Source organism: Takifugu rubripes, chromosome 21 (assembly GCF_901000725.2).
Source record: "Takifugu rubripes chromosome 21, fTakRub1.2, whole genome shotgun sequence".
NCBI lineage: Eukaryota > Metazoa > Chordata > Actinopteri > Tetraodontiformes > Tetraodontidae > Takifugu > Takifugu rubripes.
In genome coordinates this window covers 11,669,479-11,689,117 of record NC_042305.1, presented here as the reverse complement: position 1 = coordinate 11,689,117, position 19,639 = coordinate 11,669,479, and the positions used below count along the sequence as shown (strand labels likewise).

The following is a 19,639-nucleotide window of genomic DNA, read 5'->3' as shown; positions in this document are numbered from 1 at the left end:
AAAATCCAAAAAACACAAATATATATATTCTGTATGAAATCCATTTTTACCCATCTGTTAACAGAAACATTCTCATAGAGGTTGGAGGCAGCATTCAGCTGCATTTACAACGTCCGGTGAGTATTTGAACGCAGATCTGTGCATTATGGCCATGACAAACCAGCTGTCTGGGTGTTTTACACAGAGAGGGTGGGATAATGCAGCAAGAGCACCGCCACATTTCTAGTGGTAGAATTTGACAGGGACCAAAATCCCCCACTGCACAGCAGGATGGTAGACTACGTTTTAAATGTGCAGGATTACTTTGGTTAAATTTAGAATATTAAACGCAGTTCCTGTCAAATCAGAGCCGACGGCATCATTAATACCACTGGAGATGGAAAGACTTGATTAGGGAAATTCTAAACGTTCAAAATACAGGCAGCCTTCAAGCTAGAAGCACAGGTCTCTTATAATGCGCCACAGTTGCTAAAGGAATAGATGACTGGCTCAGTAAATTCCCTTTTTGCCTGCAGCGCCTGTAGCCTCATGCATACCTGATCATGGTGCAAAATAGTGAGGTGGCAGTTCTAAAGTTAACTGGCACTATTTTAAGGTGGCTGGTTGAGGGGCATCACTGTGAGAAGTGATTATAATAATTATATTAAAAAAAGCCCTGCAGGATGAGATAGGGAGGCTGGGCGAGGGGGAGGGGGGAGGGGGGGGGGCTGCTGAGTCACACAGAAAAAGACAGGGACAGAGATGGTCATCATGTGAGTCAGAAAGGGAGACAGGGAGAGAATCAACCCACAAAATGCTTAAATTTAAAAAAAGAAAGGGAAAATAGGGTTAAACAAGGGGATGGTAGAGGTTGGGAGGTGGGCGAGGAAAGCATCCGAGGCAAAGATCCCCGTTTCATTCCAATTTTCCATCCTATTAGGTAGATTTGCATGTGTCATTCCTCAGCACATCTCCTGCACCTCCGGGGCAGCGGAGGATTGTGGAGGGGAAGACTGGGGCAGGAGATGGAAGGAGAGATGCAATGAAAGATGTGAGGGTGATGGGTGGGGGACGGGGGGAAGGACATCAAAGAGTAGAGGCAAAGGGAGGGAAAATATATTTATTTTATCTTTTATTTTATAATCTTCCAGACTTGCCCTGTAATCCTTGACGAGCATTCATGCATTTGTATGTCCGTGTGTTTGTGTGTATGTTGTGACTGTTTTAAGACGTTGTGAGAGGCCCAAGGACCCGCCCCCAGACACACACACACGCACGCGCGCGCGACACATGAGTTTGAAAATGTATTTGTTGAAGATTTGCACATTATTCTTCCCATTCGCCCTATGTTTGTTTTTCAGTTGTTTCTCATCCTAATGCGCTGAAAACCAATTCACCAAACGTCTTTCTTAAAGTCACTGACATCATAGGTGATGTTAGGTCGTTCCTGAATATTTTTGTGTGTTATCTGTCTTTAATTTTTGTTTCACATCCCAATGAGATCAGATGTGATTGCCACAGGTTCGGATACAGACAGCAGAGTCTTGCTATGATACCAAACGGATCAGTTACCGTTCCTGTTCTTGCGTATCTTCCATATGATAAAGTTTCCAAAACATGGACAAAATGTGGATTTCTTACAGCCGCTCGTGTGTGTGTGTGTGTGTGTGTGTGTGTGTGTGTGTGTGTGTGTGTGTGTGTGTGTACGTGTGTCCAGTGATTGCTAATAGCTATCCTTTCTCCTGTGATAAAAGCACTTAACCGGGTGAGCTCATGAATGCTGGAGAGTTTGAAGGCTTTCTGTCCGTCTAGATTGATGTGAATGATTTGTCTGTGCCGGAAGGTTGCGTCAATCATGCAGATAGTGAGAGAACACACGCACGCACAGGCCCTCGCACGCGCGGCCAACGACGCCCGGCGAGTTAGACTGGGTGACCAGCGCGCAGTGGACGCTAATTGAAACTGACAAATTGCTTCTGGTGTCCTTGGATGGCAGGAGAATATCTGCCGTGAGACTCTGCATACAGCGAGACGGAGAAGAGAGACATCAAGAGGCATCCAGATAGACGGGGAGAGGGAGGAAGTGGGAGGGAATTAGTGGAGGGTGGAGGTGAGAAATGGGAACCGTGGAGGTGTAGGAAGCAGCTTTTCTAATGATTACTGACTGTCACAACCAGCAGCACAGAGACATCCACTGACATGTAAACAGAATCAGCAGGACCAGGCGACACGTGTCCGTGTCCTTTTGAGGGTGGCCTCAGAACACATCCTTCCTGGTGAAGCTGAAACATCATTCCAGTTATCAATATGACTACTACTAAGTAGCATTAGTCCTTTTGACAGAGTAAAATGTCCCTCAAACAGACAGTTTTTTATTGTTTTCATCCTCAGTGTTCTGCTCCTCATCCCATCGCTACAACCAAGGAGCATTTTTAGGATATTTAATACAATCAAAAACGTGGATGTAAAAGGTCCAGTGTCAGGCACTGATTTTTCCTTTTTGGGGGCCACGATTCAGCACCATGAAGTAGCATGAAGCATCAGAGCGGTTTGACGGTCTTTTTCCGTAAACTTGAATTTGGACGCAGGTTTGCAGGAGCTTCGGGAGGCCGGCGCTCATATGTGTGTGTACAGCATCAGACTGCAGGAGTGGAGCAGATGAACATCGTTGTCACGAGGCTGTCGCACAAACACACAAGAAAGAGGAATTCATTTGAAACACACAGGACTTTGTGTTGTTAAAAGAAAAACCTCTGATGCCGAATGCTTTCATAGAAGTCTAGACTTGTGGAGACGGATGAGGGCAGGTGAGTGATGGATGGACGCCACGGAAAAGAGGGATAGCGAAATGAATTAGGTTGTCAGACCTCATGTTAATCTCTGTTGTGTTGGGGAGGATGGATTGACTGCCGGCTGAGCAGATTGACAGGAGCAGGGGTGTGAATAAGTGTTTGGAAGGAGACGTAATTGCCCATGACCCGCCTGTGAGTGAACAGGAACAGAGCAAAGGTGGCAGAAGAGAAAGAGGAAAGAAAACAAAGGGAGGGAACAGTGGCACCTGACACCGAGGCTGTGTCCTGGTGGTAAACACGCTGTGACTTTGTCAATGGGGACAGGTCACCTCAGAAAGGAGCCTTTCAGAGGGCACAGAGCCCAGTCAGGGCTTCTGAAACACAAAAGAGAAGTGAATGAACTGGTCACAGATGTATGGTGATGCACCTGGACACATGCTCATGTTCTGGTAAGGAAAACTGAAACGAGGCTGAGATGTGTTCAAATTTGACATTAAAATTTCAGCCTCTCGGCAAGGCTCTTTTGTAAGGTGGATTTAACAGCACTTCAGAAGGAGACATAAGAGGAACAGACCCAGTCAGGGTTCAAATAGACCACTGATTTGGGCAAGCCATTCCTCCATTTTTTGGCATTACCTATCTAAACATGCCTTAGAGCATTCAACAGATGAATGGCACAAATTCCTGCTTAAACAGCCTCTTCGCCATCCTGTCGAACAATGGTATTTTACTCTTTGTCATCCCCCCCCCCCCTTCCCCACTTAACTGCATTAACAAAAATCGGCATATTTACATGGAAGTCCCGCCGTCGGCTTGTGTTGACCCTCAAGGGCACAAATCAAAGGTAATCTGAGCAGCACCATGACCTCCTGTCTCATATTTAATCCTGCCTCTAGAGGCCGATTATGGCCCCTTCACTGTCACTAAATAATAAGTAAATACTGGCCCAGAGCTTTTAAGAACACCAGCCAATTATTCCCCCGTAATTACCAAGACCTCATTTTAAGTGTAAGGCTTTTTCATCACAAATGTGTGTGCGCCATTAAAGTTCCCAAAGCAGCATTTAACCCTTCGTGAGCGCCTTCCCTACAATCCCCGCTGACACGACCACGGGGTTGCCTCTCACACGTGCAGCGACGCAAAGAGTTAATCTCGATTCTCCCCCCGTGCTTACTGGGATGTTGTGCCCTGTTGTCAGGCTTTACACTGCAAACTGTGTCACCTTCCACCGCGTCTATCCCAAATGCCTTTATCTACATATTTGTATGAAATTAAGGGAACTAATTATCTTTTAAAGCCCCTCTGATTTGCCGCTGCCGTTTTCTCGGTTTTATCCCCGGATATAACAAACAGTCACATCGGTGCTCTCAGGGGGCTCGATACCAAACAGCTGCATCATGGAATTATCTACAGGCTGATCTTCACATGCCTATAGTCGTGTGTGTGTGTGTGTGTGTGTGTGTGTGTGTGTGTGTGTGTGTGTGTGTGTGTGTGTGTGTGTGTGTGTGTGTGTGTGTGTGAGCATATCCTGGAGTGATTACAGCACAGTAGCTGTGGCAGATTTGCATGGGTTTGATATGCCATCCATCTTCCCCTCCCATCTTCCACCTCTTGTCAGCCCCCCCCCCCTCTCTCATTTCATTTCCTCTCATATCCTCTCCCGTCATCTTCTTCTGGATTCACAGTCGGCACAGCCGGGCTCTTTTGACCAAAACAGAAGGAATTATATCAATGGGTTTTCAGTTTTTTTTCCTTTCACGCCTCCTCTGTTCCATGCCAGGCTCCTGCAGATTTTGGTCTTTTTAGATCCTCCTCAATGAACTATAAAGTTCCAATTAGCAGATGAACTGGCTGCAGTAGACTTTACTGAATTTGGGAAATATTAGTTATTAAACATTTATGCAGAATACTAAAGTAAAACTGGGATTAAAGCAATAAAATGTGCGCGTTCAGATGAGCAAAGGAAACATTTTAGGATAGTAAATGGCCTCATCTTTGAAACAAGTGCTCAGTGAGGCAGAAATACTGCTGCACAAACAGGAAAGGGAACAGTAAACGCCTGTTGTGGTGCACTTGTATCACCGCTTATACAATGCAGCAATGCTGCTAAAAAATAATGAATCAGATCTGTTGCAGCTCAAATTATGAATGAAGAAAATCCCATTTGCAAAATAAATCCAGTAACCTGGAGAGGCTGTGCTGCGTTCTGCAGTTCAAACGCTTTGATTGCTTATGTGGGCGGAAACTCTGCCGACTCTGCCGTAGTTAAAGAAACATCTACTTTTGCTATCTGGCAAAGATTCAAACACATTTGAAGCTTTAAAACATTAACAGCAGGGATCCTCAATTCAATTCAATTCAATTCAAAAACACGCCTATATGACTGACCATCTTCTGTCCAGTCACCTTTTATGATTAATGAACTTGCCCATGCCTGCTCTATCTTGACTTGTTCCAGTCCTGTTAAACATCTGCCCCTCTCCAAGCCTCCCCTCTCCCCTCCCCTCCCCCCCCCCCCCTCCCCTCTCCTCTACCTCGCTCCTTTGCTCTCCCGCTCCTCTGCCAGCCAGGCCTGCAGGCTTTCGGCAGCATTACAGCGTGTAAACCTCGGATTACAGCTGCCAGAGCCTGCACGGCGCCGCACGTCTTCAGTTGATCGCGTATTCACAAGTGTGTGACTTCACACCCACCCATGTGCCACTGGCACAGGCGCACGGAGGCTGGATGCACATCACATAAGGACACTCGTTATCTTTAAAATGATTTGCGTAGCTCACATTAGCTTCACAAATTCCCATTCTCTCGGTACACGCACCGGTATAGCTTTGATCTCCGTTACTTCTCAAGAAAATAGTCAGGATGTCTTTTCCAAGGATTTGACCAATGTCCCATTATATTCATATCATATCAAGTCATATTATTAGCATTAGCATCCTCTGCAGTCATGCGCGTATTGCTGGCAGTCACATTGTGACAGAACAAAGAAGTGGCAACTACATTACATAGTGTATCTGAACTATAATAAATGAGACAACATGAGGAATGTGTTAAATTGAAGGAAGGAAATATGACTGTATTTTATTTTAAATGGATTGAAATGGGATGCATCGGCACGCAAATACCAACAAATAAGCTGCTGTGGAGATGGACCTCTCTCCCAATATATGAGAATGGAGAACCTTGATCTCAAAGATGCCCCATTGGGTAAAACCCACTGTCAACCAAAAAGGGACTTAGATATATCCTCCAATCAGCAGAAGCTCTCCTTTAGTTTAATGACTGAGATGCTGCGTATGAGAGGTAAACTGCATCCATGTAACCGTGCAGAGCAGCCTCTGATACACACCCTTGCTGCATGGAGACAGCTACCTCACCTCCCTGCTGCATCCTCTGCTCATGTCCATGGTTTTACTGCTGTTTTCTCCAGCCGCCACCTCTGCTTCATCGTGGTTGGAGCTTTTGGAACATCTGCAGCCTCTCATAAAGCCCACAAACTTTAATGGTATTGAACCTGTCTAATTTAATTTCATCAATAACGCCCTGTATTTAAATGCAATTTCTACTTAGAGATTTTTACAGGGTGATAAAACTTTATGGACGGTCTTTAGGAACTTTCCGCACTCAGGAAGGCTGGAAGTGCGTGAGGAAACATAGATTCAGCTAAATTTTTAAAGGGCCCAGTTGAGCGTTGAGGTCCACGGTTGGGCTCTTGCACACCCACGGCCTACCCTGACCTCCTCCGCAGTGTCCAGCCGCCTCCAGCAGGGGCTGAAGTACAGAGATGTGTTCACTGGGAGCCAAAGGATAAACTTTAGAATGCAGTTTAAAGATGTCGCTCATCCACTTAGCAGAAACTGCACTCTGCTGTAACAAGCTCATCCTCGCATACATTTATTCAGCTCTTGCACTCAGTGTACATTTAGATCTAAACGAGGAGTTATTATGCGCTATAGCTCACTCTTCTTTCTTACTTGCCTACCCTGAAGTTCTATTATGAAATAACTATAAGCGCTCAAATCTCCTTGTGCCAATGTTAGCTGTAACTAAGGTGACTCTTCCATAGCTGTGAATACATGTGGTTTATTATGTCAGTGCAGGGATGCACAAACGGTCTGGTTTTAAAGCTGATGTTTAAATGGAAAGGTAATTCACAGAAGAACAATCTACCAACTGGCCTGATTAGTTTTACATTTATCACGGCAATGTTCATGTACAAGTGTGCAAACTTGTCCGTGAACTTCCATCCAGCTCACACTTGTTCTTCCAGCTCTAGTAGCGACTCGTCTGGGTTGTTGAAACAACCTGAAAGATTTTTCTATTGGATAACAGGCTTCAGTCTATCTGCATGACCATGAAACTCATGTGCAAATATCTCTTTTATATTCTACTAGCAAAGTGGGGTCATATTGAATGGCCCAACAACTCCAAAGGACTGTTTAGTTTATTGCTATTATTAGTTATTTCATCACTTAATGGACGCTACCAATTAATTAACTGTATCAATAAGAGTAAAAAGGGCAGCTTTAGCAAACATGGTTAATATGCTGTGTAGTCCCCAGCTTAATAACAACAGGCATCCTAAAAAATAATCAAATAAAAACAGTATATTACAGCACATTAATTAAAAAGAGAGAATTTAGACAGCTAAGTGACTCGATAAATCAAGATAAAAGGTGCAGTGAAACAGCAGCACAATCATGCAGAGACAGCACATAATCAAACCATACAAAAGCAGTAGGTATCATAAGCCTTTTCCCTGATGGACACCCCCTAAAGGGATCAATAAAGTACTCTTGAATCTTGAATCTTGAATCTTGAAAGCCCACACATACATCAACACAGAGAATCACATTCAGGGATGCAGGCAGACGGCACATATAGACAGGCAGCTGTTGTGATCACAACCTGAATAACACGGCCACATGGCGGTTTGGGCAGGTGCAATTGTCAGCAAACCGCGTTTTTAACTTCACTGTAAAAGTGGAAGATATACTTAATGTCCATCTTTAATGGGCAGGGGGGAAGTGGGTTGCAATTTTAAATTGCTTTAGTAGAAAATAACAACTGACCAAATGTGCTTTTCCTGAACAGTAGTAAGGTATCGGTCACCACATGTGGTGCTTCCAATGAACTGACCAGTATTATTGTGTTGGTTTAGGAATGAATCTGGGGAAAGAAGAGCTAAACTATGCAGGAGACCACACAGATGTTCCTATATATTCTTATATCTTGGATGTTTCAATGATGCGCGCTGTTCGGTTTGTAGTTTAAAACTTTATGGGTTTGCTTGTGAAGGGTTTGCAGTAGCTTTAGCATTGAGCCACTGGATTGTCGCCAGCTTGTGAGGCAAGCCGGCTTTCTTATATATTAAAAATTTCTAAACCAACCTTTACTCTTTGATACACAGTATATACTATATATCATATATTTGATATACATATACTGATTGATGGTAGATCTTACCTGACTGGTAGATGTCAACATCAATTAGATTTAAACCAGATGAGTGCTGTTTATGGGCTGTGAAAGTCTAAGAAAGCCCTCACAGAGACGTGTTTGGAGAACAGCATGTGCAGAGTTGCAGCTTCTTTTGCCAAAATGCCTGCAAAAAGACTTATTTCTCCACATATCCCACACACGTCCTCATATCTCTACCTTTGAGTGTTACATTCCCAAACTCCTCACCCCAACATCCCTGATAATCCCCTTACCCAATTCCAAACTCAAAATTAAAACCCTGTCTTAGTCCTCAAAGAGTCCTTTGAAGTGTTGAGGACAAGTCAAAATCTCCCCACTTTCCAAAAACTGTCCACATTTTGCTTCTATGTGGTGCTCGATGTGTCGGTAGCACAAGAAGGAACACACACACACACACACACACACACACACACACACACACACACACACACAAAGAATAAAAATGTCAGCATCCATTTGGTCAAAGTAAACTATCCATACATCATCCAGCAGTCTCACAGCTGTCAAACAGCTGTCTAGGTCTTAATGACTGACTGACTGACTGACTGACTGACTGACTGATGTCCACGCTCCACAGTTTACTGGCTACCTGACTTACTGTCAGAGCAGTGGATAAACTGACTGGCTGCCACATTGAATGACTGTTTCAGTATCTGAGTGGACATGGGGTGCTGTAGTTCAGCGTCTCGATGGAATGCTCGGGCGAGAGAACAGAAGGAAGTTGGTTACAGAGTTGTGATGAATATCAGACGCTTTTGACACCGAGATTGAACGCAACAAAGCGGGCAGTAGCCTCTCTTTCTGCCCTACTTACGTCCAGATGAATGATCTCACGCTTATCCGTCCCACAACTGGTTGAACTCTGAAGGGGGACAGCTCTTTTCTGGTGAGCGGATGTGGCCACTTTCCAAGTGAACACACTTCATGCTTCTTTCATCCATCTGCTGTCCGCCACTTTCTCCTTTAACAGGGATTCGATTTTCCTTGGGTAATGGCGCTCTGCCACAGCCGCGTCCAGTTGGTGTATGAGATTTAAAGCGTGCTCACAAGTTCTACATACGCACAATCAGTAATTATCAAGGCAACACTTTGTCCGGGTTCTTTCAAAGGCAAAGGTTAATTGATCTAATTGTGAAGCAATTGTAGCGTTAAGTTGTTTCAACTCAACTGCAAATCAATGCAGTAAAATGACTTACAGCAGTTACTTAAACTGCTTTAATAATCTATCATTTGACACTGCTTTCATCTGCACACACACATGCACGTGCGCGCACACACACAGACACACATACTTTACAACAGTTCAGACAGGCAATGAAATAGCTTTCAGCTCAACTGGGAAATCAGAACTGTGCTTGTACTCATTGCAAGTGCACACTGGTGTGTACATGCATGCTTGTGTGTGTGTGTGTGTGTGTGTGTGTGTGTGTGTAGGTGAGTGAGAGGGAGAGAGAGAGAGGAAGAGGGACAGGCAAACCTGGCAGAAGCAAATGTTCTCCTTATTTGCTCAGGTTATAAACAGGACATAGACAACACACTCAGAGCGGCTCAAAGATGCTGAGGCCAGGAGGTGCCACACATGAAAAGATTGTAAGTTCTGCTCCTGAACATGAGTTCTGCTCCTCACGTTCTCTGTATCTGCTGAGCAGCAGAGAGGTCATTCAATGGCAGCACAGGTTAAAACGATGGATAAAAAACCAACAAACTATTGGACGTAGTTTACTGTTATCAATATATGTTGGCAAATTGGCTTCTAAATCTCAGATTTTAGTTTGCTCGACTGCTACTTTGCTTTATCTGCTAACTGCATTATGACTTCCAGCACATGCTGCCCGTAACATGATTGTTTTGATCTACAGTGGTCGCCATTACTTCAACTGCGCAATGCATTCTGGGACGATAATTTAGCAAATCGGTTGTGCTTGAGCCTCAGCATAAAAAGGACGACAGGGAGACGAAAGTCAATGGTCCTGTCTTTTCTTTTATCTTTGAATAGTGGATTTACTTGAACTTAGTTTCTTTTTCCATTTTCCAATCTAAAGGCTACAAAAACAGCGCAGTAAGCCTTCATTTCTTTCACCGAGATAAGAAAAGGAGGGCTGAATGGCAGAGAGCCTATTATGTTATCACTTCAGACAGACAGTTTTTTGTGCACGTGTTTAGCTGTTGAAATACTGAGTGTGTGAAAAAGAGCTGAAGGGTGACTTTTGACACTGTTTATCTGTGTTTATTGTGGTCAGAAATTCACGGAGAATGAAAACACTTTCACTCCATGCAAAAGTTGAACTGAAACCTGCTGGGACACATTTGGAAGCATAAGAGGCTGATCTGTCTCGGTCGTGGAGGCCGACAAGGGGCCCACAAAACATCTGGATTTGAGGCAAATGCAAAGGTCCCGCGTGCTGTTCAGGACTTCATATCTGCTGAGAAAACCAAACACGGTCAGCTTAAGAGATATGCTTGAATCTGATTTACATGCTTCCTGAGTTGGCATTGGCGAGCAGTTGCCACGCAAACTCCAGCGATATTGCGGCTCTGGCCTCGTCACCCCTCTGATCCTCCTCATGGAAAGTGCACTTTCCAGTTTTGCCCTTTGTGTCTTTGCTCTCGGGTTAAAATTTAAACAGCCCCAGCAAAGCTCATCAGGCCGTTGCGGCCGAGACAGGAGCAACCGTTTGACCCTGTTACCCAGAATGCACTGCAACGTAAACGCCAACAGCGCCGTACGGCTGCAATTAAGTTTTCAAATTTGAAGCAAGTGAAATAGGCTGGAGTGTTTGTGTTGCCAACTCTGGTCCAATTGTCCACATAGGTCAGTGCAGAAGCCCAGCACAAACCCACTGAGTCTGCACTGAACAGGTTATACTCCTCCACATTTGGATTCATTTCTTCATTCTACCCCAGGGACAGAAAACTGTCGAAAGTAATACCGTATACCTGGAGAAGGGCTACTTACAGCTGAGGGTGGTGCGCATGGAGACTAAGGCTTAGATTCAGCAACAGGGGGTACCTTCACAGGCCGCTGCTCTGCCAAAAGACAGCTGGAAGATGGAGGCAGAAAATGAAGCAGAGGGGGACAGACAGAAGGAAGACTTAGCCGCTACACCGGCACCCATCAGAAGAGGTGCAGGAGGGAGCGCGCGTGTCCGTTTCTGGTGTTGCTCTGCCACGAACGTCGGCACGCCAGCATTTGGCAGGTGGACAGATGCTGGCACAGAAAGGGCAGCTAAACGGAAAGATGCAAATTCAAATTGTGTTTCAGTGTTGGTAAAAAAAAAAACCAAGACAGGTCATCCAGCAGGGAAAAAAAGGAATATAAGGCTGTAATACAAAGCCAGATATCAAATCTTTTCCTCCACTGGTTGAGCTGATGATGTGGGGTGAGTGGAATTGCTGCAGCTAATACAGTAATTGCCCAATTTCATGGGTAATTGTTTTGTCTACCAGTGTAAGGCAGGAGATGGAATGTATTCATAGTGTTCTCTCATATTTTTTTCTTCTTACTTGTTTCTAACCTCTGTTACGGCCGCGTAAACTGTTGCCGGTCCCACTGCTTCAAAATGTCGCCCACTGTCGCTTCGATTTTAAATCGCCACCAGTCATGCACGCGGCAATAAGCCAGACTTTGTTGCGCCATTTGCTTTGATATGTTTGCCACAGGGAGTGAAAGGTAGAGATGCAAGAGATGCGTGACGCCGGCTCGGGGAATTTCATTTAAGCTTGAGAACGCGCGACGCATCTGTAGGTGTGTGTCCACATGCTCGCCTGTATGTGACACGTGTGTGTGTGTGAGCACTCTGGAGAAATATGGCTTATTGTAATGGTAATGACTTTTACTTGCTCCAATACGGAACCAGTCGATGTCCAATTACCCTGTAATGCGTGTTATTACACAGCACTTAAAGGGCACAGCGTGTGTGTTTGTGAGTTTGACTTTTTGTCTTTTGTTTGTTGCATCTTCTTTTTAAAAGAAAGCAGATGGAGGAAAAAATTACTGGACTCTGAATGCAAAAGGAATATATTATAAATTCTGAAATAAACAAGATAATATGAAGACATTAAAGAACATCTGTTGCCACGGTGAAATAATGTTGGCCTCGTCGACTGCTGCGAGAGACGGACACCAAATCTCTCATCTTGTCTGTAAAATGGAATCATCTGCTGCCACAGACAGAGCGTGAATAAATCAGCACATATTTACACCACGTTCTTCACCGGAAATGCGGTTTCCTCTTATAGATTCCACGCTGATTCCTCACGAGAAACGCATTAAAAGTGCAATTTGCAAACGCTACCTATTACGGGCGCCTTTTGCTTGCCTTCCCTATTGCATTAGTGGAGATAATTCCAGCAGATGTGACGACAGATGCAGAAATGGATGATAAAAGTGTTTCAGTAGTCAAACGTGTCGCTTGATGGCTTTACAAACATTAGAAGAAGGTGGCCAATTCATCGTATTCCTGCCATTTGCATTGTTCCTCAGAGAACTCCCCAGTGTAGCTGCCTTAAAAAGTTAGTTTTACCATTTGATGATTCTATGAGTCTCGGCTAATATAGTGTCTTCTCTTTTGCAGATAACAAACGTGGTCATATATATTCCTAATGTTGCTGCAGACTCATTGGCTCGGTTGAGTCTCTTATTTTAAATTCCAGGAGCAGCAGAGTTTGTTTGACTAATTAATTTAGGCTAAGAAATGTTGTATTTGCTATTAGCTTCAAGCTGAATTTGGCCTAGGAATTAATGCTAAGGCACTAGCCACGCTACAGCTCAGTAGCTATGTGTTTATCTCCGTTGGGTTAAAGTGATTAAATTAGCACAAAATGCAAGGTAAGAGCCCTGGGGAGAGTTCGGGAAACATCAGGGAAAAGAAAATCTTCTGTCAACACTGAGATGAAAAACTGAACTGAGAAGAGTGATGAGGCAGAAGTGGAATATTAAAAAGTCAGAGTGGCACCAGATGAATACAAAGAATGAGTGGTAGTTGCTAATGGCAAGTATGGGTCCACATGGCAACAACCAGACTAGAGTAATATGCATGCACACGTGTATGTGCACACACACATGCAGCCATGCACATTCATTCCATTCTATAAGAGTGGGGAATGAGGCCTTATCTGGAACTGTGGAGATAAGCAGAGGCAGTGGACCACGCTGCTAACCAGGCTGCTATTTTAGCTTCCAGCTCACACATGTGTGTACACAGACACACACACACACACACACACACACACACACACACACACACACACACAGTCGAAAACAATACAAATTTAGAGTGGAGCTGTTGATATTCTGATGTCGCATAACCTTTTGTTGTATTTTTATTCCCTCTGTCACTGTTTTTCTCTCTTAACTTTTCCCTCTTCCATCTCAAGTCACTTTCACAAGCTATTACAGATAAATATGTTTTTTTGTCCGGCAGCATGGCCAGCATTCTCAGGATCTGGATGCCTTTTTCTGGGATACGGATTAGTTTTGTTAAGAAGAAACTGTGAAAATATCATTTAATTGAACGTATTTATGGATGGATGGATGGATGGATGGATGGATGGATGGATGGAAGGTGTGAGACCCGGTGCAGCGAGGAGCGAGACGGAGCTGCACCCCCTCGATCGTGGGTGGCGTCTCGGATGGTCGATCTCATCTGTCGTTGATGGGACGTTGGTTCGGCCTCCACCAATGGAAGGGAAATCCGTTGCGATTTGGTTGTTAATATCATTTGAAAAGGCAGATGCAGAGTTAAATATTTCAGAGCACTTTAAACGTCCTTCAGCCGAGCAGGCATCAGTCACAGCAGTCCAACCCCCAGTGCATCACGGCCTTTCCAGGAAAAGAAAAATTAGATGTGACCTTAAATGCATAATGTGTGTGTGCATTTGTGGGTTGCCACTGCAAACAAAGCCATCTCCCCGATGATTGATCGCCTCCAAAGTGCTCGGGTGATTTATGTGCTCTTCTTGAGTTGTGGTTGACGGCTGTGGGATGTGCAGCTCGAACCGCGCGTTTTAAAATCCATTTTTTTATTACTCTTTCATGAATTTTCTTCACCATTTATTATAATTGCTCCCCTCAGCAAAAGAAAGAAATCCTGCATGTGAACACTGTGGGTGTCTGGGACTCCAGAGCTCCGCAGTGTCCTGACTGAGATGCTTTCTGATACGCTGGTCCGCATCGCTCGCAATAAAGTTGTTGTTTTTCTTTCTTATTTTAATGATTTCAGGGAGTTTCGTGAAATGAGGGAAATCAATTATTCAGAGTGTTGCGTAAGGGTAACCACAGAAAGCAATTCCAGTGACAATACAGAGAATACAGAGAAAAACAAGCCCCCACTAATTTAACTCATAATTCAACTCAACCGTTAATGAAATCTTATCGGAGCATGCTAACACTGACTCTACATGTGAGGGATGGGCGCTCAGCTCTGTTGCACCGCCAAGATGTTTTGTTATGGCTCTGTTTTCCTCACATTAGCATCGCTGCAAAAAAAAGGGTCAAGGTTTGGGGGATTGACTTAATGAATAATGTAATAGATGCACATACGCAGCCCTCCAAAGCCCCTTCATCCTTTATTTCTCTGGATTTTCTCCGCAGGTGAAAACTCTTTCCTCCTCCACCTGTGTGAGTGCGCCTTGGCGTGTCCGAACTGCGGCATTCGAGCCCTAAACCCGCCGCTGCGTTACAGGGGGAGTTACTGAGTCTATGTGTCCCTCAGTGGGGAACAGCAGGCTACAAGCCATCATTCTTCAAGTGCGTGATCATTATCGTTCACCGTGCAGGGCAGCTGGAGCCATTTCCCCCTCACACTTGTTCCAAGTTGCCGCAGCATCATCCTACTTTACACCGAAAGTACAGCAGAGCCCAAAGGGGGGGGTCACGGAATCTTTCTCTGTGCCGTCTGTACTGACGTGCATTTTTGGCGTATTTGCTGGTAGAGTTTGGTGTGCATTCGTGTTAATACCTGAGTTTCAACTGTTAAAGAAGCTGATTTGGGTGGTCAGAGGTTGGGGCTAGCCTAACCTGCAGCACTGGGCGCCCCCTCTACATCTGTCTTTGTCCACCACCTTCACGCTCCGGCCATGTTTCCAGAGCTCGGTCATCCGGAGTCGGTTGGGCTGTGATTTAACCGTGCAGGTGCCCAGATTTGCAAGTGATTCCAAATGCATCGCTGCTGGTTTAATCATGGAAAAATACGGGTAATTGATCACTGGGGCGTTAAAGTCAGAGGGAGCCGCATGGAGTCTAATAGTCTAAAAGCTTTGCATCCGCACATGGGACTGCCGTGATCCTGAATGCCGATCATTTTGACAGGACTCGCTCCACCAGGCTCTCCAGCCTCGACGCTGCTTGGTCTGTTTTTAGTAGAACATATCCAGCCCTTCTTCACAGCGCCGTATAAAATGCACTTGACAACGCCGCATTGTAACACCACCAGACCTCCCCAAAGCTGAAAGGGTCCGTCTTTGATTGCAGAGACATTGGTGTCACCTGCCTGGGCCGGCTCTACGATTTGATGTATGACGCTGCTGGCACTGAGCTGCAGCCGAGCAGCCTCTCTCTGTCACTATATATATTTTCTATATTACCAGAGGAATGAAAGAGAGAGTCGGCTGCGTACTGGGTCATTGTCTACTCGTAACATCATTAAATATCGCAAATATCTTCACGTGCTTCTATTTTCATCATTTGGAACACTTCAAATATTTCCCACGTATTCATTTCATGTTTGCTGCAGTATATTTTACAATATTCCCCCTCCTCAGTGGTATTTCTGACCCTTCCAAGTGTGACCTTTGTCTCTTAATACCCTGATATAGACAGAATAAAAGAATAAAAAATGGCAATGCTAAAGTACTTCCTGCCAGATAAGAGTCGTACAAATTATGGGCCTATAAATGCTTTTGTACAGGTCTTATTATTTGCCAAATTGGGAGGGAATTGATCATCTTACATTCCCCACTGCAGCCTCTGTGAGGTGTTTGTGGCATCTCTGCAGTTCATGTCATTTAATTTAGGATGAAGTACTGTAATTGTGAAGAAGGACAGTAGATTGTATCATAGAAGAAATGAGACGGCCATCAGGACCGTTAGGGATGCGGATGATATTTCTTATTTACTGTTTTCAGATAGAGCTGTGCTATCTATAAATACATCTTTCCCCCTCTGAAGGCCTCCCTCTGGACTCCGGTGATGCGGTTTTGCTTGAAAATGTTGTTTTCCTCCTTGTCTCCATCACTGTGCGATCCCAAAGCGGCACCCTCACCTTAAGTTCTTTATGTTGTTTGTTTTCTTGCAGCTGGCAACCTGGGACCCCCTCCACGGCCTGAACGGAACACTGACCGACAGGAAACTGGAAAACAACATGCGAGGCGTGGTTCTGCGCGTCGTTACTGTACTGGTGAGTAACGTTTTCACCGGTGTTCCATTGGGTTTTAGGGGATTTCTGCTCGGAAATGTCTCCCGAAATCCATCATCAGGGTATCGACATGCCAGCTATTTATTCCACTTTTGTTATCCAAGCGCCTCAGCAGGTGTGTGAACGCCCAGGCTGAGGGCGAAGGGAAATAAAACCGCCAAACATTAACAAGAGAGGGAAAAGGTGAAGCCAGAAAAGGTAAAAGAAAATTAGATTCCATTTAGATCGTCGGTGATTAGGCGATAACCACCGGTGATGATAGCTGAGCTCCAATTTTCTCTGTCTCGCCTGCAGCACCGAACGGAGTTCCCCCCATGAGTACTTTAAAGATTCACTGCAGTAAATTCTTCATATCCTCTCTTCTGAAGTGCAGAGCTGAGAAGAAGGAGAAGAAAAAAAGATAACACATGATATCTTTATGTGTTCCCAGTCCTTAATATTCATGAGCCCACAGAGTAGAAAGAATCTCTCTATTTCCATCCTCGGTAGAGGAGGAGTTTGGGCACATGCAAACCGTAAAAGAAGTGTTTTCATCTGCATCAGTCAGCAGGCCCGTAGAGAAGTTATTGATAAATAAACCAGTGATTAGATGTGCCAATTTTAGGTCCAATCACTCTTAATCGATACAATTGATAAGCAGGAGCTGTACTGATAATTACAATGATGGCCGCACACGTGTAATTACTCTACATGGTTCAACCAATGTGGAGTCAAATGGAAAGTTTCTAACTGGCTTTTATTGGTGGTCTTAACTTTTGCCTCAGATAATCTACTGTTGATCAGCAGACAACAGTCATGACTGGAGACAGACCTTCCTTCCACACAGCTGCATCCACAGCTGCTTCTGCTCCACGTTTGGGAGGCGCAGAGGAGCAAATAGGAGATCTTAGCAACAGCCTTTTTCCCTTTGATCTTTTGAGATTTAAGGTTTCTGTTGCAGGATGCCCACCAATTACTGCAGCAGTCCCTGACAATCAAATCCCTAGGTCCTTCCTAAATGTGTAGAAAAGTGAAAAGAAGGAAAGGAGGCGATGTGCATGTGGAGCGCTAGACACAAAAACCTGTGTGTGTGTGTGGGGGGGGGGGGGGGCATCGAAATGCTTGATGGGATATCAAGCTCCATCCGTGAGGCTCCTTTGGTTTTTGGTGACACTTTCAGACAGTGAAAATGTGCTTTTGTAAGCATCTGATATGACTGTGACAAAAAATAAACCAATAACACTGGCTTATCAGTTATGTCTCCATCAGGGAAGCAGCAGACAGGAGCCCCACTACAAGGAGGCAGGATGTAGAACACAGGGAATGATGGATGGATGGATGGATGGATGGATGGATGGATGGATGGACCTGAGGGCATCAGCTTTAGGAAGTGTTGAGATAAATGTGCTGCCAGTGTGGCCCAAAACAACTTCTGCATCCAGATTTTACCGATTATTCCTTCTTTCCACCGTCCATTTGGCCAATTTACTTGGAATTTATGTGACCGGTTCTTTCCCGCTGTGGCTGAAATGAGGCATCTGTTTAATCAGGGGGAGGAACCGTGTCAAGGTGTTGGGGAAGAAAAGCTTGTCCTGAGGTGTACAGGCGTCTTTAAAATATATATATATATATTACACGGATATCGCACAAATACGAGAAGATGACCTTGCCAAAGATGTGCTATGCTAAATCCATAGGCTGGCTTTGAGACATGGGTCAGAGAAAAAGGGCTTCATATGTATTCTCTCCTGCCAGTCCTGCCCTCACCAAATGTGCTTTCACACGTTTCAACCCCCCAACACCTTCACCTCACACACACCTACTGTACACGGGGTTACACATCCACTGTCTTCAGACTGCTATTGATTGCTATTGACTGCCTGCAAGCCTGTGTAGGAGGGCAAGTGTGTGCTCATCTGCATGCATGCATGTATGTTTATAACATCCTGCAAGAAACATTTCTGTGAGCTGAGGCAGAGGTCATCTTTTAGCAAGAAAAAGGCACTTAAAAACAATGCTCACCCAGTTTAGTGGTGGCACAGAGTGCAGCAGCCAGGTTACCTGCAGAGAGCAGATCAATGTGTCTTGATGCGTCGATCAAATCTATGGATCCTCGTCCTCAGCTGAAATAAGTGGTTTAAAGCAGCGAGTTACTTGTTTATTCCTGTGCTGTCCCAAGCCGCGAACACGGAGGTGCACTATACTATATAATATTCACACACCTCCGTGCGGGCAAAACAATTCAGTATGAAACACTGATAATTTCATTCCCTGAACCAATTTAATGGGGGAAAAAACTATTACAGATAATTGATGCATGAGTTACCTTGCAAATTAGTTTCAAATATGAACTTCCAACAACTTTTGAGGCATAAATGACGCTTTTATTCTCCATTAGAACAACAGGTTCAGCCATGAGTCATCAGGGAAAAAATCTGTAATGGTTTAGTAATTTAGCTGTGCGTGCACGTGCGTGTGTCTGTGTGTGTTCCTGCTTTGAATGATGGATGCTTGTGGTGAGGCAGAGATTTGGCATGCATGTCCACTCACTGCCTAATAGCTTATTGAACTAGGGGCTAGCAAGGATTAGGACCCAGCAAGTTAATGCATAGAATAGCCAGTGTGTGTGTGCTTAATGTGCAGGCAGAATCTGGTCAATAACACACCGGCTCTCATAAATCTGTTAGACACACGGGTCTAAAACATTTCACTCATCAATAGGGATTTATTAAATGGGAGACAAAGAAAGAACAGCAGGAAAGATGAGGAATTATTCAATCCAAGCACAGATTAAAACATGTACAGTATATCTGTGAGCATTTTCAAAGAAAAAGAACACCTCAGTTCTTTTTACCAACTTGGTCTTCAACTTTCCTAAATGTCATTTAACCCCCCTTAAACCACCCCCTGAATTGATTTAGATTGAAAGTTAATCCAAAGGGAGACAGCAGTGGTGGATTCATGGAAATAAAAGGTTCAACGTTCAATTCTGGGCAT

General features: G+C 44.5%; 1 protein-coding gene and 1 long non-coding RNA gene across 3 annotated transcripts in view; one reads left to right on the top strand and one right to left on the bottom strand.

Annotated features, from left to right (window-relative positions):
* grid2 (glutamate receptor, ionotropic, delta 2) overlaps positions 1-19,639 on the top strand; it is a 269,350-nt gene that overhangs the window by 182,463 nt on the left and 67,248 nt on the right. For both annotated transcript variants that reach the window (XM_029829851.1, XM_029829852.1), the window contains exon 9: positions 16,544-16,645. In XM_029829851.1, the coding sequence (XP_029685711.1) occupies positions 16,544-16,645 (102 nt within the window). The remainder of the gene's footprint in view (positions 1-16,543; positions 16,646-19,639) is intronic.
* On the bottom strand, positions 2,314-9,311 carry LOC115247607 (uncharacterized). Its single transcript, XR_003886654.1, has 2 exons — positions 9,064-9,311; positions 2,314-2,658 (listed from the first exon to the last, which is right to left on the bottom strand). It is a non-coding gene; the product is annotated as an uncharacterized lncRNA (long non-coding RNA).